The sequence below is a fragment of the Cinclus cinclus genome, chromosome 7 (genome assembly GCF_963662255.1).
Source record: "Cinclus cinclus chromosome 7, bCinCin1.1, whole genome shotgun sequence".
NCBI lineage: Eukaryota > Metazoa > Chordata > Aves > Passeriformes > Cinclidae > Cinclus > Cinclus cinclus.
The window spans coordinates 30,128,999-30,154,043 of NC_085052.1; the positions used below are offsets into that span (position 1 = coordinate 30,128,999).

At 42.5% G+C, this 25,045-nt stretch overlaps 1 protein-coding gene across 1 annotated transcript in view; it reads left to right on the forward strand.

Moving 5' to 3' along the window:
- Positions 1 to 25,045, forward strand: part of ANK3 (ankyrin 3) — a 138,206-nt gene that overhangs the window by 52,783 nt on the left and 60,378 nt on the right. Inside the window, exons 22-29 of the mRNA XM_062496908.1 lie at positions 6,358 to 6,456; positions 6,549 to 6,647; positions 6,951 to 7,046; positions 10,010 to 10,082; positions 10,269 to 10,331; positions 17,731 to 17,854; positions 19,626 to 19,637; positions 20,782 to 20,884. Of these exons, the coding sequence (XP_062352892.1) occupies positions 6,358 to 6,456; positions 6,549 to 6,647; positions 6,951 to 7,046; positions 10,010 to 10,082; positions 10,269 to 10,331; positions 17,731 to 17,854; positions 19,626 to 19,637; positions 20,782 to 20,884 (669 nt within the window). The remainder of the gene's footprint in view (positions 1 to 6,357; positions 6,457 to 6,548; positions 6,648 to 6,950; positions 7,047 to 10,009; positions 10,083 to 10,268; positions 10,332 to 17,730; positions 17,855 to 19,625; positions 19,638 to 20,781; positions 20,885 to 25,045) is intronic.

Sequence of the window (25,045 nt, forward strand, 5' to 3'; positions counted from 1 at the left end):
GACACACCAGAGTTCTGACCCTGCTCACGTTCTCAGGGCTGCACATACTTTGGGGAGTTTTCAGGTGGTTAAAGGAGAAGATGGGGCAGAAACACGTTTTGCATCTTGAAGCTGTAGCAGGGAAGAAAAAAAAAATCCAGTATTGCAGAAAATCACTTGTACAGGTGATTAGTCTGTATGATTAGAATCAGTTCTGGCTGTGTAATTTATAAGCGTTTTCAAAATTGCTCTCAGAAGTGAACAGTTGCATCTGTGGGTCTATCTTGGGGTGGTTTCTCTCCCAAGAATTTTTTTTCTGGACCTTTGCAGTAGAAAAAAGACATGAAAGGAAGAATAGCTGCTGGTTATGAAGTGCCTTTATTAATATTGTTGTAGGATCCTTCTGGTTTTGCTGCATCATTTAGCTAAATAGCCTGTAATCCCAGAGCTCCAGGAGTCTAAATCAATGCTGAAGTGTACAACAACATTGGTGTAGCAGGCCAGAACTAGTGCCTGAGAGGCTACCACCACTTGAAAATGAGATTTTTGTTATGTGGTTTAAACTCAGCCACATTAGAAAATACACTTTAGGTGGTAAAGTTTGAGCTGCTTCAAAACCCTTCACATATAGAGAGCTTTAATAATTGAATTTGGTGTTCACAGAGGGTATGTTAGTGTCCTGCATCAAAGGCAGCAGTTCTTGTCTATTCTGACATTGCATTTGTTTGCCTGAATTTAGGTAGGCTAAAAAGTTTTTGGTGCTGAAAATGTGCTATGCAGTATCATGCTTAACACAAGGCATGCTCATCCCTTCACAATAATATTGGGAGTTGAAAATCAGTCTGAAGCCATGGCTGCAAGCAGATATCCTTTTTCTGGTGGTCATGCTGAGTGCAAAAAGCTGTCCTGGTACATGTGATACTGCTTTTGTTTCAGGGCTTTTGTGCTGGTAGCTGGCATGAGAAAATATTGTTTCATGGCTCAGCAGGTCTCCACATGTCATTTTTCCACTGTTTATCCCATTGGATAGTGTAGTTGTAGGATACAGCAGTAGTGTGATGGACTGGCAAAGGAAGACTGAGAGAAAAGTGCTGGTTCAGTCAGGGATGAAAAGCAGGGTTTGGAGCTTTTATTTCAGTGCAGGTTTTTTGTCAAACAATCACTAGACTGCTCTTGGTGTTGGGCCTCCCCTGGGGGAATTGATGGTATCTGGTTGATGACTGTCTGGAAAACAAAGCCAGTATTAAACTGTCCTTTGTTTCTAAAACTGTAGTTTGGTAAGGAGATAATGGTGACTGAGAAGTCATGATGTTCTTTTGCAGGTTGAGCTGGGATTTTTCTTTAATATTTATTCAGATCTGCCTGCTTTGTTCTGACAGGAGCCCCATAGCAGCCTGACTTCATAACAGCAATCCAGCTTTTCCACTATAATATCTAATTTTCAGATGCAGGAAGAGATAAGAAGGAGGCAGGGAGGGAGGGAAGTGCTGTTGAGGAGTCGCTGTCATACAGAACAAACACTCAAATATAGGTGTCTTCAGTATATCTTCATGGTGCATTATCTGTCTCTCCTTGGCTCTTTGTACGTGCTCAGTTGTTATCCAGACGTCTCTGTGGAAATTTCCAGCCTAATAATGTTCAATAGTGAACATTTGCAAGGTACTGCAACATGTTAGGTCCTGATTCAGCAAAGCAGGGAAGTGTCTGTGTGTGTGTACACGTAGGTTTGCCTGTTTCATCCAGTCAGGCCTTTGTGATCTTTGGATCTAAAGCAATTTCTAGCCCTATAAACAATAATACTGTAGCTTCATTGTCTGACATTAACAGCAGAAAAACAAAAACTGAGCAGCTTGAGAGTCAGCATGACTAGAAAGATGCAGTAATTCAAGCTGTTAAGATTTATGGTTATTGCCAGTGGAGGATATTAAAGTAATTCACTGACATGATATACAAGACTTGTGATAATTCCCCTCAAAAGTAAAAATTGAAGGGCAGGAGAATAAGGGATTCTTTATATGTTCCATTAGAAATGAAAAGTTCAGTATTTCTGATTTTCTTTTTTCTTGGCACTTATTCTTGCAGCTTTTGAGAAACCCTTCCCACCTGCTAACTCCCCTGTTGCTGCTCATTCTTTAAAACAGCCAGAAGGTGTTGTCTGTTAGAGCTGTGTTAAACAAAAGCCCTGGCTTTCTTGGAAGTAACTTTTTCAGTATTAGACTGCCTCCTAAATCCCTTAGTGCTTTGCCAGTAATTATAACTAAGCCTGAACTGCAGTGCAGAAATGTATATAACCGTGACCTGGGTTTTGTTGTTTTGTTTTTGCTTTTGAGGTTGTTGGGGTTTTTTTTCTTAGTGGGGGTTTTTGTTTGGGTGTTTTGTTTGTGTGCCCGTGGGTTAATTATTATCTTTTGAAGCAAAATATTTTAGCCTCCTGGGCACCTTTCTCTAGAGAATGAAAGTAGGAATCTCAAGTAGCCTTGAGGATTGCTATTTTTATTGTTAATTTAACTGTGTAATTGCAGAATCTGCCAATTGGAGCGTTTCAGAAAAGTCAGTAGGATACCTTGGTTTAGGGGGATCTTGGGATGCAATTGTTGCACCTTCCTGAGCTAGAAGGAGTTGAACGCAGGAATCTGAGCTCTAACTGGGAAGTTAAGGATATCCTCCCCAGGTTTCAGGCACTGACAGGGCATTTTGCTAGCTAGTTTTACTTTGACCAGCGCCCTTGCTCCCCAGTGCTGCTGGCTGCGAACACCAAGGCGTCCCACGGTGTGCGCGGCCGGCTGTGACCTCCGTGTCACATCCCTGTCCCTCTGCTGTCAGCGGCTGGCTGCTGCCTCGCCAAACAGGACCTGACACCACATGACCACAGGCTACAGCAAACTTAAAAGAAAGCTCCCAGGACCTCAGGCAGGGGACTGGTGTTTTTCTGCCAGGCTAAGCAGGTGCCCACCCGGCTGCTGGGGACACGTGTGGTGTCTGTGGCAGGGGCTGCCTCTCACTGCACGCTCCTCCAGCTGCCACACACAACCAGGCCAGCAGAACGGGACTTCAGTGGAAGCCTCCTTCAGCTTCAGCTGAACTGAGACCCTGGAAATGTCATAATTTCCACCATTAATTGGGAGGAGAAGGGGGAAAAGCTTTCACTTAGTCTCTGATTTAAACATCGGGCTGGTCAGGAGTGACAAAGAACATCAATAATTGTTCCTCCAGCCATTTTTGAAGATACCACATGTAAGTCTCGGTGTATACCATTTCTAGAAGGAAACTCATTGCACTGCAGTAAATATGGAGGGGGGGTTGTTAGCTCCTTTTTCAGTATTCATTGTTACAGGCTGCAGAGGAGCCTTTACAGATCACTTCAAAGGGGAAGCTGAGATCAGCTGGTCTTGGCTCTCAGATTTTAATGTTTTATGGTTTTTAGCAGGGGGTTCTCAGCAGGTGGTCCTTGACCTTAGCTTTCATCTCTCCAGTTGGTTTTATGCTGATGTTTTTGTTTTTGACCTTGCTGGTCATGTTAAGAGGCCTGTATTTTCAAGGGGGAGAAAGGAGTTAAGATATTGTAGGAGGAAGTGTCACAGCTTTATTTTTTTGCTGTTTTTTGAACTTTTTTGATATCTTGGCCATCCTTTAATCTGAGTTTATCTTTGTCCCATGTAGAGTCAGGGGCTGTAGAAGCTGTGTTTGAGGTACATGAGTGAGTCATCATTCTGCTGAAGAATCAAGACTCTGGACAGCCCAGGGAGCCCTGTCAGAGTCAGACACCAGGCACTCCTAGGAACAGGAAGTTATTTGGCCAACCCTAAACTAAGAATATCTATAAGATGAGGTCTGTGTGTTCAGTTCATGATTACAATTAAGCTAGTGCTCCACTTCTTACCATTGTGGGCTATTATTCTCTGCAGGAAAAGTTCCATTTGGCATCTGATGCAATGTTCACGTAAGACAGCAGAAAGTTTTATTCTGCTGATGCCAATGGAATTTCAATTCAGTGCTGTTTCTGGCACTGATTAACTCATCCTGGTTGTCAAAGTTAGTAGTTTCTTTAGATGGCAAAGGGTATATCATTAACTGGAAATTAATGACTCATGATGTTGCAGTAATTATGTTGAGACAGACATGACTGGCATCATCACCAGGCCTTTCTTTGAAAACTCTTCATGCAACTCTGACTCCTTCCTTCTTAGGCAGCTCCGCACAGCACTGACTCCTTCTTCCTTCTGCATGACTGGCTAAACCCCAACCTGTCCTTACCCAGCCCACCTAACCCTGTCTGTCCCTCACACAACTGCATGCTCCTTACCTCCTCACAGCACTGCCAGCAGACACCATCCCAAACTGCAGCTGACTCTGGGTCTCAAGCTCCCACTCTGACTGCAACTCTTGCTGAGCTAACTCACTCTTTTAAAACACCCAACCTCACTGGGCTGGCAAGGCTGTTTCTACTCCTTGGCAGTCAGTACAGCTGTAATTCACTGGGAAAGATTGCCTCCTGCACTATGCCTGCAACCTGTCTTCCCACACCACCCTAATTTAAAGTAACTGTCACAGCTACCATCTCCTAACATGTGTTAATACAACTGAAATTAGGTAACCTTGTGGGAAGCAGTATCAGAGGCAGAGTGACATAAAAAATGGTGTGTATAAACCAAGGGACACTTGAGACTTCCTTCTAGTGGAAATAGCTCATATCAGAGGTTTTCTCTTTCTTTGTGCTGAGCAGCTTTGACTTGATGATTTGAACATGTGTAGTGCTGGCTCCAAACTGCAGGCTGACCTTGGACTTGTCTCCTTGGTGCTTTTGACCAAGTTGTCTTACCTGAGCACACCTCACTGACATGGATGTTAAAATGCAGGATGACAGGCTGCAGATTTGAACTGTGTGCTTCTGCCTTCTGGGCACCAGGGTTTTATTGTCAGAGCAGGAAAGCAAAGGAACTTTTTCACCTTTAAGCACTGATAGGAGTAGCAGGTGCCCGGTCAATACAAGACCAACCCATCTTTCAGTGTTTCTACTCAGGAGGTTGGCTTTTGGATCTAGTTCCAGATCATTTATGGACAAGAAGTAAGGAATGCCAAGGCAGATATCGTGGTGTGAGTCTGTTACAGACCACCCAACCAGGATGAAGAGCCAGATGAAACATTCTCTGAGCAGCTAGGAGAATTCTCACAATCCATGGCCCTTGTTCTCCTGGAGGGCTTCAACTTACCAGGTGTCTGCTGGAAGTACAACACAGCAGGGAGGGAACAGTTTAGGAGGTTCCTGGAGTGTGTGGAAGAGAACTTCCCGACACATCTGGTGAGGAAGTCAGCTAGGGAAGGCTCCTGCTGGACCTGTGTCTGTAACAGAGGAGGACTGGGGCTTGAGCTGTCTTGGGCACAGTGCTCCCAAAATGGTAGTTCTTGTTTCTTGGAGAAGTAGGAAGGGATGTCAGCAGAACTGCCACCTTCCAAAGACAGATTTTGACCAGTTTAGGAGACTGGTTGAGAGAATCCCTTGGGAGCCAGTCCTGTGGGGTAAGAAATCCAGGAAAGCTGGATGTGCTTCAACAAGGCAATGCCAAAGGCGTGGAAGCAGTCCATCCCTGTGTGCCAAAAGATGAGCTGGCAGGGAAGGAGACTGGCCTGGCTGAACAGAAAATTTTGGCTGGAACTCAGGAAAAAAGAGGAGAGATTATGACCTTTGGAAGAAGGAGCAGGCCACTCAGGAGGACTACAAGGATGTTGTGAAGTTATGCAGGATGAAAATTAGAAGGGATGAAGTCAAGCTAGAACTTAATCTGTCTGCTGCTGTAAAAGATATTAAAAACCATTTCTATGAATACAGTAGCAAAAAAAGGAGGGCTGAGAATCCCCCTTCTTTATTGGATGTGGGGGGACAAATTGCCAAAGGATGAGGAAAAGGCTGAGGTACTTAATGCCATCTTTGCCTCAGTCTGTAATAGTAAGACCAGTTGTTCTCCAGGTACCCAGACCCCTGAGCTGGAAGAGAGGGATGGGGAGCAGAAAGAAACCTCCAGAATCCAAGGGGAAATGGACAGCAACCTGTTATACCTCCTGGAGACACTCACACCACCTAGAGACACTCACACCACCTAGAGACACTCACACGTCTAGGGGTTCAGATGGGATCAACCTGAAGGCACTGAGAGCTTTTCACTGGGCACTTTAATTGACTTTCATGAGAAGAGTGGTTTTTTTCCAAGGCCGGAGGATTTTTCTCATAGTCCAGAGAAAGAAAGCTTAATGGGATTTTTCCTGTTTCATACCTGTTTGCTTTATTTGATTTTGACGACTTTTTTTTTTTTTTTTTTTTTAATCAGGGCATGTGTGGGATACGCACTAGCTGCATTTACTAATTGCTGATGTTCATTCTAGATGGGATACACTCCTTTGCACGTTGGCTGCCACTACGGAAACATAAAAATCGTCAACTTCCTTCTGCAACATTCCGCAAAAGTTAATGCCAAAACGAAGGTGAGTGTCCCAGCCTGCCCCGTGGAGGCCGTGCCCTGTGCGTGTGCTGTGCCCACCACAGCCTCGTCCTTGCTCTTTCCTTGTGCCTGCAGAATGGGTACACGCCGCTGCACCAGGCAGCGCAGCAGGGGCACACGCACATCATCAATGTCCTGCTCCAGCACGGCGCTGAGCCCAACGAGCTCACTGTGGTAAGTGCTGCTCTGGAAAGTGTGTGTGTGCCGGGACAGGAAAAGAGCAGGGGAAGCCTATTCCCATCATCCCCACATCCTCTGTACCATCATCTCTCCCAGAACGAGAACAACAACAATCTGAAAACCTCTCCATTTGCATCCCGTTTCTTCCCACTTATATATCCTACTACCCAAACACTTCTTTCCCTCAGAAAATGCAAGCATTTTTTCTTTTGTGTTACATTCTTCTGTAATTAACCAGCGGCTCCTACGCTTCTCCTTGCTAACTTCAACTTCTGTTGCTAATGTTTCAATTGCTAGAATGGAAACACTGCCCTCGCCATTGCTAAGCGACTTGGCTACATTTCAGTTGTTGACACGCTGAAGGTGGTGACAGAAGAGACCATGACTACAATTGTAAGTACAGTTCGTTTTGGTTGGGAACGGAAGAATTTTTCCAAAGCCAGAATATGACTATAGCTAAATGAAGTTTAGTTTGCATGAATACTGAGATTCCAGTCACCTATTTCCTTTTAGCAATATAAAGTCGATGCTAAGTGAAACATGTATGTTTTCAAGGTAGTAGACGCTGAGGATATACACAGAGTATCAGCTGAGCAGAAAATGGTCAGTGGAAAGGACTGGCCATAACTGCAGTGTTTCTCCACACAATGTTTGTCCACACATCTTGTTTTTAGAGAACAATTTTGCCGCTGAAAAGATGTTCCTACAGTCTTGTGTAAACAGAAGCTGCTGCCCTCCTTTGAGAGCATTTCCCAGTGGTCTGGTGTTTAATGGCTTGAATTTAACCTAAGAGAACCCATTCCAATATTAAAAATGGTTGGAATTTGCTTAAAAGCAGCTCACTGTGTGGTTTCTGGCCCCTTCCATAGGATGGTGAAAAGCTGTATTCTGCAAGCAGCCAGTCAGCCCCTGCAACCCCAAATATCCATTCCCTGATGTGGATGTGAACTCCAGATTCTCTGTCGTGCCTCTCAGGAAGCATTAGCCAGGAGACATTGAAGGGACTAGCTGTGGCCAAATATTACTCGCTGTCAGAAAAATTCCCAGAATCCAAAATATTTCTCAGAAGGCTCTTTTGTTCACTAATGTTTTGCCAAATGACTCTCTGAAGAAAACGGTTTTCTGAGGCGAGGTGCCTCCATGCATTACCATAGTAATAAAGCCCAAACTGGGTCTGAAGAACATAAATTCAGAATACTGGCTCCAAATTTGCTTCTTCCTTCCAGCAACTATTTTCCTTTTTCTAATTCAAAAGATAAAATGCACATGTATGTGTTTTTAGACATATCGGGGGTAGAAAACAGTTACCGTGCGTGTTCCATGTTTTGTCATCACCCCTTTGTGTGGTCTATCTGTGCAAGCAGGTGGTTGCAATATGATGAGCTTTTGGGATGGGAGGCACATTTTAGTTCTGTTAGTGCATGCACCTTTTCTTCCTATGACTTTCCTGGCTGTGGTTTCAGTAGTTTACAGAAAATCCACCACACAAAAGATAAATTTCGGAACAATAAATTATAGAGGAATATGCTAGAAAGTAACACTGATTTTTTTTTTCCCCTCCTTTACATGTTTTCTCTGTGTTTTCTCAGGAACAAATTAATCTTTAGAAAGATTCCAAAGCATTTTTCCACACAGAAAAATTTGATGGAAAATACTAAACAGGATAGAAAAACTTGAATGACTACCTACTATTCAATTAGGTAGCTGCAGGAAAACCACACATTTATCCTAAAATCTCTCAATATCACAAGGTTGTTCTTGGCTTTCAGGACCTGGAGGGAGAGGTTGTGCTGCATGAAGTGTCTGACCATATATCTTGTGTAGATGAAGAGTAGAGAGAGATGGTGGGTCAGGCTCTGAATTGTGCCAGAGGAAATGTTAGATGCTGAAAGACCTCCACAACCTCAAATACCTGCTCTCAAGAGAAGCCCAGAAATAATTTCCATTAAAAACAGAATATGATACTTATCAGTGTGTAATTTTGAGACCTTGGAAGTCTAGACGTGAGATCTGATTTACAATTGAGGGTCTTAAAAATTCATTTTGACTGCTGAGACTTATATTTTGAGACTGGCTAAACAACTCCATAAGCTAAATTTAAAGGCATCAGGGATGAACATGGCTAATTGTACTAGAATTTATACTTGAACACCAATAAAATAAAAAAATCCAGTAGCACCTGAAAAAAGGTCCAGTGGCTTTGCTGGTTTAATGATGTGTTAAAAGGCTTTGCAAGTAATTCCCACAAAATTAATTGCATGAGGTTTTTTGTTGGTTTTGTACTGTTTGAGCATGGAGGAGCTCTTCTGCCTATATCAAGTGATTGGCAGTAGACTAAGAAACATGAAAAACCAAATGTATATTCATAAGGCCAGAGAAAAACTGAAATCTTTTAAAATAAGTGAAAATGGAAAGGATATTTTGCCCTCCTGAACATTTTTATTATTTCTTATTTGCATGAGAAGTAATGGGGTTTAAAAAAAATACAATCTAAAACCCCTATAAAGATGGGAGCGGGTTTTTGTTTGGTTTTGTATTGGTTTGGTTGGTTTTGTTTTTAATTCCACTGCACTCCTTGAATGGTATCTCTGCAGAAGCTCTTGTCTGACCCAAACCTCTACCAGTGGTTGTTGTGTTATACCCTAGCTGGAAAGTAATAAGTGCATGTGTATGTCATTCATGGGATACAGGTATTCTAGGAACAGATTACACATGCATTCAGAACTCTTTTCTTTATGTTGGTCTTTAGGTCTGAATCAATATAAACGTTGGAATGAAAATCATGCAACTGCTTCTGAGTGTCTTTCATGCACAAAGCCCTTCAGGGGTATCATTTAGCCTGCGTGTGGTTGCAATTGTTCTTAGTTGTGGGAAAAACAAATAAGTCATGCTGAGGCACCTCTGAAAAAAATTCACATTGTTTCAGCCCCTCCCAAATTAGAGAATTCTTCTGATGTTAAGAGAAGAAATACTTCCCTCAGAAAGTCTGGTTTTATTAGAGAGGGAATATTCCTTGCTCAAAATTTAGATGACTACCTAGAGTTGTTTTTAAACCCCCTAAAATGAAGTTCATTTCAGTATATGTGATACTTCTTTTGACATCATCACCTAAGCTTTCCGCTCGTGCTACAACATGAGCATGATTTTAAAAGCAAAGGCAATATTGCCTATTTCTGTAGTCTTTTTAATGTATAGTACAATGCGTCTTTAAAATAGAAAGTGGGTAAGAAGCTAAAAAATTAACTCGTGTTTTTCTAACGGCAGATAAAAATCTTATCTTGCATTTAATTTGAAAAATAACTAGAATTTTAAGAAAAATTATGCCTGCACTAAAAAATGACTTTTTTCTATTACAGACTGTTACAGAAAAGCACAAAATGAACGTACCCGAAACCATGAATGAAGTTCTTGATATGTCTGATGATGAAGGTATTAAAAAGTTTTAAAATTTTTTTTCACTCTGTGGTTGTAAGAAATGTCTGTTTAAAAATGCCAAGACTAACATTATTAGTTTGACATAGTCACTGCACATATGTTATTGTTGTACATTGATTTTGTGGACATATTGATAGTATGTGCTTTTTTTTAATTATTTTGTTTATTTAAATCATGCAGTTCGTAAAGCCAATGCCCCTGAAATACTCAGTGATGCTGAATATTTGTCAGATGTTGAAGAAGGTATTTGTGCGTTTTTGTATTGCACTGATATTTAACTTAAGCCTCTTCCTTTTATTTCATCTGTCTGAAAACTAATCCTTTCAGATAATTTTCTTCTATCCCACTAACAATAATCTCTGCTTTACAATTAAGAGCACTCTCAAAAATTCTTTGAGCTATTACTGAAAATCCTCTATTTTTTTTCTGAATTTCTTACAATTTTTTGATCCAATTACCTTGACTTTCCTGGAATAATCATTTTGCTGCTGCTTCTATAAAGTGAATAACTTTTATTGTTTTAACTGAAAAATGAAATACTGGACAAGAGGATAAAATACTAAAATGCTTTGGAAGAAATGGCTGATAGTGGAAGTCAATGACAATGAAAGAACAAAGTTATTGTATTTTTTAAAACAAGTGACTGTGTTCAATTTTCTTATTTTTCTTTGGTCAATCTTTCTTCATCCCTATTGATGTATTTACTTTTAATTTTCATGGCATTCAAGCAGCAAGGTGTAAAAGATATTTCAGTTCTTTGTGTGCAGCTCTTGTTTAATTCATGCATTGAGGTTTTTGGTTTGTTTCCCATCTGCCATTGTGTTCTCAGCACTGCAGTTCCAAATGGATCGTGTTCTTACCATGCATACGTGTTTTCCAAATAGTTCTCCTAGGCCATTGTCCTGCTCAAAATACTGCATTGTTTCAACTGACAGGAACACTGATACATAATATTGTCAGTTAACAGGGCAGGAACTTGCTGTGTTCCATGGCACAGATGATAAACACCCTGTGGGAAGCCTGGGTGCTGGAACTAAAGATGTAAACTGTAATGTATGGGATCATTTTTAAAGCCAAATCTATGGAGGGTTTTTCTAGTCACTAGCTTTCAGTATAAAAGGACCAAACCAACAATTAGGAATGCAGGTAATACGATTCTTCCTTGATTCTGTGTATTGCAGACTGTATTCTGTACCTGTGTTGTTGCCTGGGGAGTTGAGAGACTCATTTATACATAAGCAGTCCTGTTCTGCATCCTTGTGTCTAAACTGGAGATAGATTTGATGGATGGACAGCTCTGACTAAGGAGTTGGCTGGATGGGGCACTCAGAGTTGTGTTCAAAGGCTCAATGTCCAAGTAGAGATCAGTGATTTGTGTCATTCCTCAGGGACTGGTATTAGGACTGGTGCCATTTCACATCTTTGTTAGCAGTTTGGACAGTGGGATAGTGAACCCTCAGCAGGTTTGATGATGACACCCAGCTGTGTGGTGTAGTTGATACCCTGGAGGGAAGGGATCTGCCCAGAGATACCTGGACAGGTGGGGCTGTGTGAAACTCAAGATGTTCAGCAAGGCCAAGTGCAAGGTCCTGCACCAAGATCACGGCAATCCCAAGCATAAATACAGGTCGGGTGGAAAATGGACCGGGAACAGCCCTGAGGAGAAAGAGTTGAGAATGTTGGTGAAAGACAAGCTCAACATGACCTGGCAATATGCACTTGCAGCCCAGAAATATCCAGCCATGTCCTGGACTGCATCCAAAGCACCGTGGGCAGCTCTCACGAGACCCCACCTGGAGTGCTGCATCCAGCTGTGGGTTCCCAATGTGAGAAGGACATGCAGCTGTTGGAGCAAGTCCGGAAGAGGCCACAAAGATGACCAGTGGCCTGGAGCAGCTCTCCTGTGAAGCCAGGCTGAGGGAGTTGGGGCTGTTCATCCTGGAGAAGGTTCCAGGGAGACCTTAGACCACCTTCCCGTACCGAAATGGGACCTATAGGAAAGTTTAAGAGGGAGTTCTTGGTGATACGACAAGGGGAATGGATTTAAGCTGAAAGAGGTAGGTTTAGATTCAATATTAGAAAGAAATTCTTCACTGTGAGCGTGGTGAGGAACTGGAACAGGTTTCCCAGCAAAGATGTGGATGCTCCATCCCTGATAGTGTTCAAGGCCAGGCTGGATGTGGCTTTGAGCAACCTTGTCTAGTGGAAGGTGTCCCTGCCCATGGCAGCAGAGTTGGAACAAGATGATCTTTAAATGTCCCTTGCAACCCAGGCCATTCTGTGATACTATGATGACAGGATCTTTTTCAAACCCAGCACTGAAAGGGAGCTCACAAATCAGATAACAGGTGTTTTGCAAGGCTCATGATGAATTACAGGCTTTGAGGTGATAACCACTGGCCTGTGTCTCTCCCCTGACTTGCATATCTGTAATGACAACTCAGTGACGCCCATCCTCACAACTCCCAGTGTTAGTGGGATTTATGTACAATGCATCTGCTTACACCAGTCAAAACAAATCTGTTCAAGATGGTAAGGCACTCTGACAAATCTCAGAGACAAGGAGCTGATTTCCAAGTGGGAGAAAGGCACAAATTTAGCAAACAAATCCAAGTTCTTCCTCACTGGGCTTGTGTTCATGTCATCAGCCAAAACTCTTCAGTGAGACAGACTTGTTGAATGGCTTCTCAATGAGCCACAATCCTCAAGGTTTCTCTCACAAGAGAAATTGAAGATTTGGAAAGTAGAGACTCAGAGCTCTGGGACAAATGTCAGGAAACCATTTCCTTGTTTTATGTCTTGCTGTGCCCACTAAATAAGTATTTACATGGGAATTATGTAATTTCTTTTCCCTGCTGAGGACAGCTTGGTTTGGAGTCAAACTGGTTGAGAAGAGAGATTTTTATATTCTTTTTCCTAGACTACTCTGGCAAATCTCTCTAAATGAGGTTAAGTGTTGGGAAATTGCTTGAAAGATGTGCACATAATTTTGTGGGGAAAATAAATGAGGGCTCACCTTCGTACACAGCAGAGAGCTTGTAGAAGAACAATTCTAACACACACTGAGTGTGTGCTTTATTTTTAAAGAGATTGCAAATCTTATAAATGTGAAACCTGAGTCTGGAAGAACTGGGTCTTTCCTCTCACTGTCTCCAGCTGGGAGCTGGTTCCCCACGTATCTGGGGGTCCCAGCCCTGTGCCCGTGGCCATGAGGCTGGTGGGGAGCAGGGCTCAGTCGTGGTAAAGCTCAACTCCAGTTACCTGCAGGGGGCCTGGAAGGAACCCCCTTCTCTGCAGCGCATGCTCATCCTCTCAGCATCCCTCTGGGCACCTGCAGGAGCTTTAATCTGGTGCAGGGAGCTGGAGCCCTGCTGTGCCTGCCACAACCCTGCCATGAGCCCTGTCACTACAGCCCACCCTGAAGTTGCTGATGCTGTCCCAGAAGGGAAGGGATAGCAAGCCATGGAAGCTGATACAAAGAGGAGAGAGACTATGGGCAGTGAAGGGCAGAAAGAATGCAATCCATAAACCAAATCAGGTGTGGAGAATATTATCAAAAAAAACCCAGTTATTCTTGAGCTTTTAATTTTTTATTTTTTTTTTTTGGCCTACAGTAGATAACAAACTTTTGGGTGTAAACCAGGACACTATTTTAAACCGATTTAATGAAGACGCCTAACTCAGTAAGAATAAGTATCATGCTAATCAATCCCTGCAAGATTAGACAGATGTCCTAACAGAGCATGAATGCACACTGCCTGATCCCTGAGTAGGTGCTAAGATACAACAGTTTAAGTGCATTTAAGACCAGTCAAAACATCACCATGCATGAAAATCCCTTATTGGTCATTTTGGGAGGGGTTGATTTATTATATTTTTAAGCTCAGTTTTCAGAGTTTCTTTGGCTCGGTAAAATTTCACAAGTTCATAATGGTTTCAGTGGTTTGGTATTGGCTTTTCTCCCTACTTTGTGAAACCAAAACCTTGGCTACAACTTGAAACATCCTCCATTTCCCTGTGGTTCTGTCTTCTGCCATCAAGGCAGCTCTGGACAGGCTGTGATGAAGGTGTGGTAAAATCCTCTGGTATCTTTAGCAAAGCCAAATGACAAATGATCACCTGGATCCCAGCCTATGGTTAAATTTTGTCTGGGACTTTTCCCAAGCCACGTGATACCTTCTTTCCTGCTGCCAGAGAGCCTGTATTTCTCACTGGCCTCTAAAAAGAACACCTACCCTGATGCAATTCCTAGCTGTAGGAGACATGGAGAACCAGAAAAACAGGGAAAACTTGGGATGAGAAAGGTGATAGGAGGCAAGAAAAAGATTCTTGGGGAGAAAAGAGTAAGAACAATAGAACCTTCTATCCCAGAAAATAAAACCAAACAAATTGCATGAGAGATAGGCTAGGACATATAATGGGTGTCAAAGTGAGCAGCAATGCTTGCAGCTCTCCAGATGTCTAAAAATAGGGGGTATCAGTGAAACCAGCAAGAGGCAGATCGAGCTTGAAAGGACTGCTCCTCCTGCAGGAGGTAATTCACTTTTATGACTCCTTGTACAGGTCCTTGGTGTGGGAAGCATAAAAAATTTACACGAATTTAAAGTGTAACTGAAAGAATTTTAAAAGGGAAAAAGAAACCAAAAACAGACAAACAAACAAACAAAAAAACCTGTTCGTGATTATACAAACCTCTTTCAGGTTTAGAAAATATGTGTTAAAAGTCAGTGCCAGCTAGAAAAATGTCCTGGAGTGCTTCTGCTGGTCCACGTTCCCATACTCTCCTGCAAAATGTGGCTGCTGTCGGAGACAGGGTGCCCTGGAACTGGTGGACCCTTGCTTTGACCTACTGCTGCTGTTTTTCCCTGGACTTTGAGCTGTTTCCTCTACTTGTAGTAACTGTGTTTACCCACTGTTAGCAGGGACATCACCCTTCTTCAACATGTAGCCTATTAGGAAGGGAAGGATGGCAAAGGCAGCGAAGTAGTGCAGTATCTTCTGGTGTTTTTTCATTGGCGCCTCGTTGTTGGGCATTTCTCTGTTGTTTGTCTTCAGAGATGAGTTTTGTCTTCGCTCTTCTCTGAGACCCTCTCTGCAGGAATTCCGTGTGCAGTGAGCAAACACTGTGTTCACTGTTACCTGAAGCGCAGGGGATTAGGCTACAGCACCTAATTAAACAGAGTGGGATTGCTGAAACGTGCACCACCCATTTTGCTCCAGCCTCCCACGATCGCAAAACAATGTCTGGAATTCTTTGAAATTACCACTCCTAGATGCAACTTTTTCCTTGATGAGAGCATTTCATTAGAGTAATCCTGCCCCAGCTGGATTAGCTGCAGAGCAGGATAACATCTAATGTATTTCTACAGCTCGACAGAACGGGGGGTCTTTTATCATTCTCCTCGCCTTTGACAAGCGATGCTCCTAAAGAAAATGCCTCGTCTGCTCCTAACAGTGGTGTAGCGCTTGTCTTCGGGTATTGTAAGGGCAAAAGTTTCCAGATTTAGCGGCCCGGTTCGTAGTCGCCGAAAGCTGCGCTGATCTCTCGCCCTCCCCGGGCCGCTTCCTCGCCTCCCAGGTTTCGGTGGGCTCCTCTGCCCGGACAGCAGCCCCCAGCCCGGGGGCGGGGAAGGCTCAGGCTGGGCTCCCCCAGCCCCGGAGCGGGCGGAGGCAGCGCCTGCCCCGCGGTCCCTGCTCAGCCCCGGCATCAAGTTACAGAAAAACTACACCCTCGCAGAACCCCTATTTACATACAAATAACTGGAGTGCCTGCATTTATGTCACCATTCAAGAGGCTTGCCAAGGGAGGCTGTAATCCAATCAGCAGAAGCTTTAAAGGGATGTCCGCAGAGTGTTTAAAAAGGGATTTTATTTTTTTTTAACTTACTATTTTTCGTTTTGTTTTATATTTGCAAAGAACTTTAATCTGAGTTGAGAGGACAAAAAAATGCACGTGTCCTAAAGTACATACGAAGAGATCAAGATGTTAAGAAGATCTCAGTTGTGGTGGAAAGCGAATATGACCCACAGGGATTAGTTTTGCTTGTGCTGGTTTGGAGATTAAGTCTAAATCACTGCTTAAGGACTAATAGGACTAATAGGAATTCTTGGAAACACGAGGGGGAAAAAAAAATCTTATAGACCAGGCTGGTGAAAATGGCTTTCCAAAACAGTAAGACTTTTTAAAGTTTCACTTGATGTATTTTGTTTCTGTTTCGGGTTTTTGAATGCTTTCTGGTGTATTGTGAACATTTTAGCTTTTTAACTGTTGCTTAAAACGCTGGTCGTTGCTGGGCTGGAGGAGAAAGCTGGTCTGTTTGCTCGCCGTTTGCCAAGCAGTAGTCGAAGGGGTATTTTTAGACGTGATTGTTAGTTTAAATCAGAGCTCGCCTGTGGTTTCCTGAATTTAGTGAATGGAAACTAGTCTGAACTCCTCGAATGAAAGCGGGCAACGTGTGTCTGGGCTCGGGAGTCTCTTACCTTCGGGAACGCGCTGTTGTTGAACTTCTCTGGTGTGCAATTTAAACTTAACACACCTAAAATACAAAGGGGGAAGAGTGTTTATCGGCAAGCCACGAGTTTGCAGAGAGCGCTCTCGGCTCTGCGCTGTTGAGGGAGCGGGGCGGGGGTTGGGGGGAAATCCAACGACCGCAAAAGGCATATTTTGGGCTTGCTCTGTCAATGCCGGAATGTAGGTTTGCATGATGTAATGGCATGCAAATGTTCCCCGCTGGGCAGCTGCTCCGTTAACCCTTCGTGGCGCCCGCCCGCCTCTCCCAACATCTAACTCTCGTTCCTCTTGGGGTTTTTTGGAGATAAGAGCCAAGGGTCTCTTTCTGTGTGGATGGCCGCGTCGCACGTGTGCCGGCGGTGCCCGGGCTCCCGGCCCGCTCCGGGGGCTTTGTTCGGCCCCGCGGGGATGGGGCTGCACCTCCCTGGGCTCCGGCTGCCGCAGCCCTCGGGGACCGCTTCGCTCGGGAAGTAAACCCGGCAGCGCGCAGCGGTTCGTCAACAAAAACGTGTAAAAAAAAAAAAAAAAAAAATCCCGACTTACATTCAGAGTTCCTAAAGGTATTGAGAAATACCCAAGGTGGAAGGCGGGCCTCTTCCTTCCCTCAGCCTCCATTCAAGCTTGTAGCACTTTTCAGGAGTGGTGGGCAAACAGGCTGTCTCTCACAGCCAGGGGTTGGGTTGTTGATTGTTTTGTTGGTTTTTTTGTTTGTTTGGGGTTTTTTTGTTTGTTTGTTTTGGTTTTTTTTTTCCCCCTCGCATGGAATGATCCAACTTTGTCAGTTCGGGCGTTTTTCCATAAGGAAAGCAAAAGTGAGTGCAATGATGCAAAGTACAGAAGAACTCTTTAGCTTGCTGGAACGGTTGGGCAAAAGTCATCCCTCGTATAACTTTATTGGGTTTACGTCAAGGTGGAATTTTGCTTCTTTCGTTTGTCCCCCAATAAAATGATTTTCTCAGGCATATTCAGAGGGTGGATAATTAACATGCAACGAGGAAAGAGCCTTAGGGAAAGTGGGGGTGACTGGATTGATTCCTTATTGGCGAGCAGAGAAGGGCGTTATGACTTACTAAGCACACAAACATCTGCCATACGTGTAGCTCTGATTCCAGCCTGGCTTTTGTACTGCAGGTGAGGATGCAATGACAGGCGATACAGACAAATACCTCGGACCCCAGGATCTGAAAGAGCTGGGAGATGATTCTCTGCCTGCTGAAGGATACATGGGCTTCAGCCTGGGAGCCCGCTCTGCCAGGTACTGTATTTGCTGTTTCTTCTGTTCATGTGTCACCAAAGCTAGAAGATTTTACAAAGCAACCGTGCTCTTCCACGTAGCGCTGGGGTCTGTTTTGAAGTGGAGGAGGTGTCTTTCCTTTGAAGCATATGTTCATTGCAATTTTATTTTATATTCTTTATTTATTTTGGCTTCTTATGGCAACGATACAGAAAACTTAACTATTCACTTTTTCTGGTCTCTGTTCATGCCCTGGACATCTCCAAGGTACCTCTTTACTAATGGTGTGCAGCTGGTCTAGAAACTGATCTAGAGCAGCCAGCAAAGCCAGGTTCCTTTTGACTGTTACTGGTCAGACTGATACCCACAGTAGAGACCGCTTTAATTGGTGTGTTTTGCTGAAGAATGTAAATGCCAGAAAAACTGAATGACAAACCATTTTTGCTATTTGGCGGTTTTGTTTCTTTAGCGGTCCTAGTGAGTAATCCAACAGAGAAAGACAACATTAAAAAAAATTGCTCCTTCCCCCCCCCGCAAAAAAAAAAAAAAAAAAAAAAAAAAAAAGACAAGTTCCCCTTAATTTATTTTGACAGGGAATGGATTGTGTGTTGCGGAAAACAGGCCAAAGTTTCTGTGAAATGTTGTGAAATTAATATGTTGTCTGACTAATGTTAATTTCAACTCAGGTATCTCCCGATCAACATTTTAGATTTTGTTTTTGAATGTTGCTAAAGCCTTCAGTGTGTGTTTGTGTGTTTCTCAGAACAGTTAAAGCTGTATGAGCGGAGATTGCTTCCATAGTTGTGGATTTGCAGTGTAGTTACTGACAGTTGAATTGTACTGAAGCTAATAATTAAACCTCATAAGCTGGAGCCCTGAGGGCTTTTTCCTATGCTGTAGTTTAAAGATCTGTTTTAAAAAGTAAGTTCATTGTCTAGCAGCAAGTGGCAACTCCCATAAGGTAAAGCTTAGATGCCTACCCTTCAGTCCTGTTTATTATGGCTGCATTGGAAATGCAAGCATGCAGTGGAAATTTGCTCTTTAGTAGTCCCCAGCCACGTTGTGCTTTATTTACAATTTTTAGGGAAGTTAATAAGTATTTATGAGATAATACATTCATGAGAAATGACAAAATGTTTTAAATAGTCCATTTGCCAGAAAATCAGCAAATTAGATCTGAAGGGAGAATCCCGTGTCATAGTAAACTGAATTAACAAAGTTGACATGCTGCTCTCAAATCTGGTGTGAGCAGGGTGATCACACAGCCCTGTCACTGTGGTCAGGGCTGGAGCAGGGCAGAGGTGATGTAGAGGGAATATGCTCTGTGTGCAGAGCCCAGCACTGATTTACCTGACACCTTTCACTCCTTCCAGCTCTCTTCTCGCACAGATTGCTCCTTGTGCAGGTGGGAGAACAGATTCCACAGTCATGATCTGTTAGGGAGATCTGAGGTTCAACCCCATGTTATCTTTTCTTTGAGAGAAATCTAATATTCCCATGCTTCTGGTTTTAGCAGTGCCATTACTATTTGTTGCTGTGTAGCTCATTTTTTGCGTTGCTCATGTTATGCTCAGAGGAGACAAATACAGTGGTTTTTTTTCTGTGAAGTATTTCATTTAGCCAAAAAAAAAAAAAAGTATTCTGTGGATGCATCTTACTGCTGATTCTGAGTGTAACATTAAGAAATGAACACATTAAATATATAAGCCATCCAGCCATAACATCTTGCTTTTCCTGTCTGATTCTTTGCTTTCTATTTCTCCTGTTTCTTTTCCAATGTAAATTGCTTTAGTCCAAAAGTCAGGTAAGAAGGCATGGCATCGTGTTACATCTCTCTCATCTTTCTGCTGCTGCCATTGCTTATCTTCATTTTCTTCAGCATTGGAAAGCAACATGCTTTTATTTTGGGGAGCAGGGGGTGGGTTCAGCCTTAGAGAATATCCCTCTGTTATAACAAATATAAATTAAATTCTTTATGCCCTTTATCATGTAAAAGTCTGCTTAACATATGCCTATGATGTGTAATTATGATCCCAGTTCTGCTTCCAGCACATGAAGGAACATGTGCTAAGGGATTAGAGAAATTCAATTAGCAACTACTAAATGCATGAAATGCGTAGAGTTTTGAGTGTGAAAAGTGTTGCTAGTTCAAAAGTGTAATATGTTGGTGGATGTTGCTTTGTATTAATACACGTTTTTTACTACTTTATTTCTTGTCACGTAGCAAGCATGTCTAGGCCTGCAGCATGTTTTTAGCACATACCATAATGTACCTTCCAGGGTTAAATGTAAAACACTCCTGTGTTGGTTTAATTGCAACACGTTAACAGCAATCATGGTTATTTCTAAATAATTTAACATGCACAAAATAATTCTCAAAACATTGGAATCTGTACTTAGTTGTCATTAAGCAAATTTATTATCCTTTCATTTCAAACTTACCCTTTCTAACTATAGGGATAACTATGGTGTTTGGAACAATGTCAGAAGTGGTTCAGCCACAAAGAGAATGACATCACATAAAACTTGCTCTTAGTTAAACCTGCTTCAGCAACCTGAGCTGTGTGGGCAGGCATTGTGACCTACCCACAGCTCCCCCGGGACCTGCCCTCGTGGGTTGCCTTCAGGATTAGGGCATGGAGATATTTATCAAAGTTCATCTAAATACTTGAATACACTTTTCTAGATTTATTCTAAAGCCACAACATTACTGCCAAAGCAGTAAGCATCTGTTGAGATTTTGCTTATGCATATTGTAGGGAAGGGAATATGTAATTAAAGTCAAATACTTTTCATTCCATTTTCCTCCTCCTATTTATTTCACAGATTATGTATATTTTGCCATTTTATGCTATCCCTGGAAGTTGCATGTATTAATTTTTTTATTTTTATTTTCTGTTCATCTCATTGTCACCTGCACTTTCTATGGTAAATGGTAAATACAACAGCCTCCGCTCCTTCAGTTCGGATAGGTCCTACACGCTGAACAGGAGCTCCTATGCCCGAGACAGCATGATGATTGAAGAGCTGCTGGTGCCAGCAAAGGATCAGGTATGTGCTGTGTCTCTGCCACTGGGTAGTTGTGCTTCGTATTTACAGTGTGGAGGTCTCAGCTGTGCTTCCAGAGGCTATGGCTGCTCTCTTAGCTGGTGAAAAGGGGCAAGAAAGGAGCTGTGAACAAGAGATGGTGGGGTTACCATCTTCTGGGTTTGATCCTGCAAGAGACAGGTGGTGGGAGCCCAAACCAAAAGAGTCTTTAAGGGACCAGTTAGTTCTCTGAGTGTGGGGTTGGTTATGGGCTGAGGTTACTGGATGCTCTTGCAGGCCTCCTGTTATGTGTGTCTTTGGAGTGTTTTGATAAGCTGGGAGTTTTACACTGAGCAACCTTTGTACTGCATAGGCTGGGAATTACTTTGCCTGTTCTGTCTACATGGAGGGGACTCCAACAGCTGTCCTTGTTTTTTCACTCTTGGGAAGAATTTGACCTTGTAAAGATTAAGCTATTATAGACTCTTCAGTTTATATATCTTCCAAACACTTGTGCAATGACTAATTCAACAAAAGCAGCATCTTTTGACCTGATTATAGCGTGGGAAAGTCTTTCCAAAAGCTGGGGTGATTGAGTCCCGTATGCTTTGTTTGTGAGTTCCTCAGCATTTTCCTTGGTGGACTTGCTTCAGATTTCCAAATCTAACTGAATTACTCAAGAGTTTCTTTATACATAGAAGTCAAAGATATGCTAGGAAGCTGGTTAAAAATTCACATAAAAACCCTTACTTGGAAAGGACTGTGGAGTGGAACTGTTGTTTATGTCCTGGAAGAGCATAAGGTGGATTGTAATGAAGCAGAAATTTTCTGCTGCTGTTTTCACAGAGCATTCCTGTGCTGGGGGGTTATTGATCTCAGAGGATAGTTTCATGAGAGAAAGGGTCTACAGAGCAGGACGTGTACATTTAAAATGCTGATTGTATTAGTCTTTAAATTCTAGTGTGGTATAAGATATCCAGTTTTACTACAGCTTTTACACATAGTTCTGGTGGTATTATGAGAATGGCAGAAATTGCATTCTGCTCAGCAACAGAATGTTTATTATTAGATTGTTACTTTTAAGTGAAATGCTGTAAACCTCCAATAATCTTCACTTGCAACAGCCATCTAAGGAGAGTTTCCAAAGCTTGCATAGCAGTGATTTTGTGGTTTTATTTGATTCGAAGTCACAAAACAAAATCTGCAACTACTGGCACTGGGGACAAGAAATGCTGTGTCAGGGCTGAGCACCTAAAGCTGCTTTGATGCCTTCTAATACTAAGACTTCCTTAAGCATTCTTGATATGATGGAAATTTCAGAGGAGAGGAAGACTTTTTAGCCTGAGAATATATTGCATTGTTTTATGATTCTGGCTATGTTCGTGATTCCCATTAAAGTAGATGGCATGGATTTAGCAGCTAGGGTGCATCTTATCATCTTACCTCATAACAAGACTTAAGACCAGCTCTATGCTTAACAACTCTCAAAGAATGTGGTAGTGGGAAAAAATATCAGTCCTATCTTGAGAGGTTGGTAAAACCATGATTCTGTGCAAAACAGACATGAAAGCAATAAACTATCTTCATGAGAAAGGGAAACAGCTAAAACTTTCTGCCATGGCTTCTCAAAACCTCCATGCCATGTCCTGACAAAAATAAATCCATCCTCTGGAATTTCTGTGGTTTTCTGCCCAGCCCAGCCTTAGCTTTTGGCTGAAGCAGGAGAAGTGCATTTGGGAGATGGAGAACATCCGTGCCCCTCTTTTTCATCCCTCTGTATATGAATGGGCTCCTAGATAATCTCTGCTATGGCAGTAGAAAGAAGGGGGGAGTGGGAAAAGCACCCATTTGTATTCCACCAATGAGATTCACAGGAATAAAGATCTTTGTGGTTTGATATTCTAAAAGTCTGTCTGGGGACTGAGAGGAGTTAAAGCTATTTTGGGAATCACACTGCTTTGAAACAGAGTGATCCATTGCCTGTCTGTATATGCAATTTTCTCTCCTTTTATACAGCTCAGACCTGTCTGGAGTTCATGGCAGCAGCAAAGTCAATTAGTGGGAATTAATTTTATTACAAACATCAGTATGTAAAAGAGTAAGGAGCATTTGCCAACCTCTTGGTCTGGTTAAAATAGAAGATCCCATACCCACCTCTCCCCAGGGTCTCTGGTAGGCTTGGGAGTCTGGAAAGAGTCAAGTGAGGAAGATTTGAAACCGTTCCTTACCAAACCCCACTGCCAGTATAACACATGGAGAGCTAGAGAAGAGTTTCTAATAATTCTTTAGAAGTTACTGTGTTCTCCATTGTTTGCATTTGGTGGTTTATTGCTGACCCTGCTGACAGGGAAGTCTGAATCCAGGCCACGCTGTACCTCATAACCTGGCTGGAGCAAAGTTAAAATTTCTGGTCCTGGCTCCTTACCTTGGATGCAGCAACTCAGACTAAATCCAAATGACTTCTCCATGGAATTATTTACATCAGCCTCAGAAATGAATCAGCCAAAGGCAGAATGACTTGGGCTGTCCATTAAATAGCAGCTTGCTGAATCACTTCAGTCTGGATAAATTCATCTGGGAGGATGCATACATTTTTCTGTTTGCTGAACTCTGATATTACACAGCCTGGATATTCAGTTATGCAACCGGCAGGATCCTTGCCAGCAGAACCCTCAGTATTTTTATACACACATTTGCATTTGAGGCTGCCACACCCTTTAGCAATGCATATTTAATCTCCCTCAGTCCAGGGAGGGAACACTGGGACCTGACCAAACACAGAATGGATCCTTGAATCCTGTGATTTGATGTCACTGACAATATACTGTCTTCTTCTGGACTGCTTATATTGCAACTGAAACAATTGTTTTTGGTAGCTTTTTTTTTTTTCTTTTTTTTGCCTGCATAGGCAATCCAGCACCTCAACAGCCTGAAAAAATGAGATTCACAGATGTGTGCCGTGTCCAGCTATCAGCTTTTGCTACTCTGTTTCTCCACCAAAATTATTAGCTGCAGAATTTGGGCTTTTCCTTGCTTTAAATATGTAGAAAAGTTTTTGGTTGCACTTGGTCAGAAATAAATGCTTTTAAGAAACACAGTCACCTGGTGTACAGACCCATGTCTCAGGACAAGGAACTGGACTAAGGAACCCCACCTATGTGTGCAGGGAAATCTAGGGCACATTCATGGGTGTGGGAGCACCTCTGTCTAACACAGATCATTTTCGAGTGATGGCATTTCCATGGAATTTATATGGCTCTGTGTTTAGTTTTCTATATCCCACTGCTAAGGGAACATGAGCATTTTTCATCTGTTACAGGAAACCTGACCCCACATTTATTTGTTGATGTGTGTCCTGGGGCATGCCTGGCTCTTGGTGCAGTGATGCTGTGCAGCTTAGCAGGCCTTTCAAGGACAAACACCAAACTGTGTTGTTCCTTTTGGCCCATTTCTTATGTTTCTTTAGTTTGTCCTATTTTTGATGATAAAGTTTATCACTGAGCAAAATAGTAAATTTATTTTTGTTTATCTAAATTTTTATGATGCCTGAGACAACCTGTCTGAATTCCTAGTATCTTATTGGAAAGACTAAGAAAACTGTCTTCATTAAATTAAATTGCAACACGTTTCAAATGGTGCTAATTAAGTCCACTTTGGTTGCTTAATTGCCATTGTTTTGACAGCATTCATTTTATCTTTTATGTCTGATGGTGTATTTTGCTGTTTAGGATATGCAAGTTTGCTTTCTGTAGTTGTTGTCTGTGCTTGAACCATCCGGCCTCAAGTACATCTGTTACAGCACAAAGTTTAACAAATTATCCTTAATAGAAGTATTGAGCTAAGGAAAGGAGGGGGCATCCAGCCAGGACTGACAGAGCAAAGCTGCACTCTGCAGGGATTTCTGTCGATGGGCAGTAAATTACAGTGTCTATATAGGTTTTGGAAGGAAACCTGGGATCCCCATTTCTAATGAAAGAAGTGTCTAAAGTGTGCAGATTTTTGGAAACAGCAGAGACTGGAGTGTTGCACATCCTAGCCAGCAACACAACAACTATCTGCCTGCTTATCTTGTGGAAGCTTCTCAAGAGAAGCATTTTTGTGTGTTTGTGACTGAATTTTCCAGATTTACTTCTAATGCTGATATTTCTATTCAAAATAATAAATTTGCGCTACCAGTATGTGTCA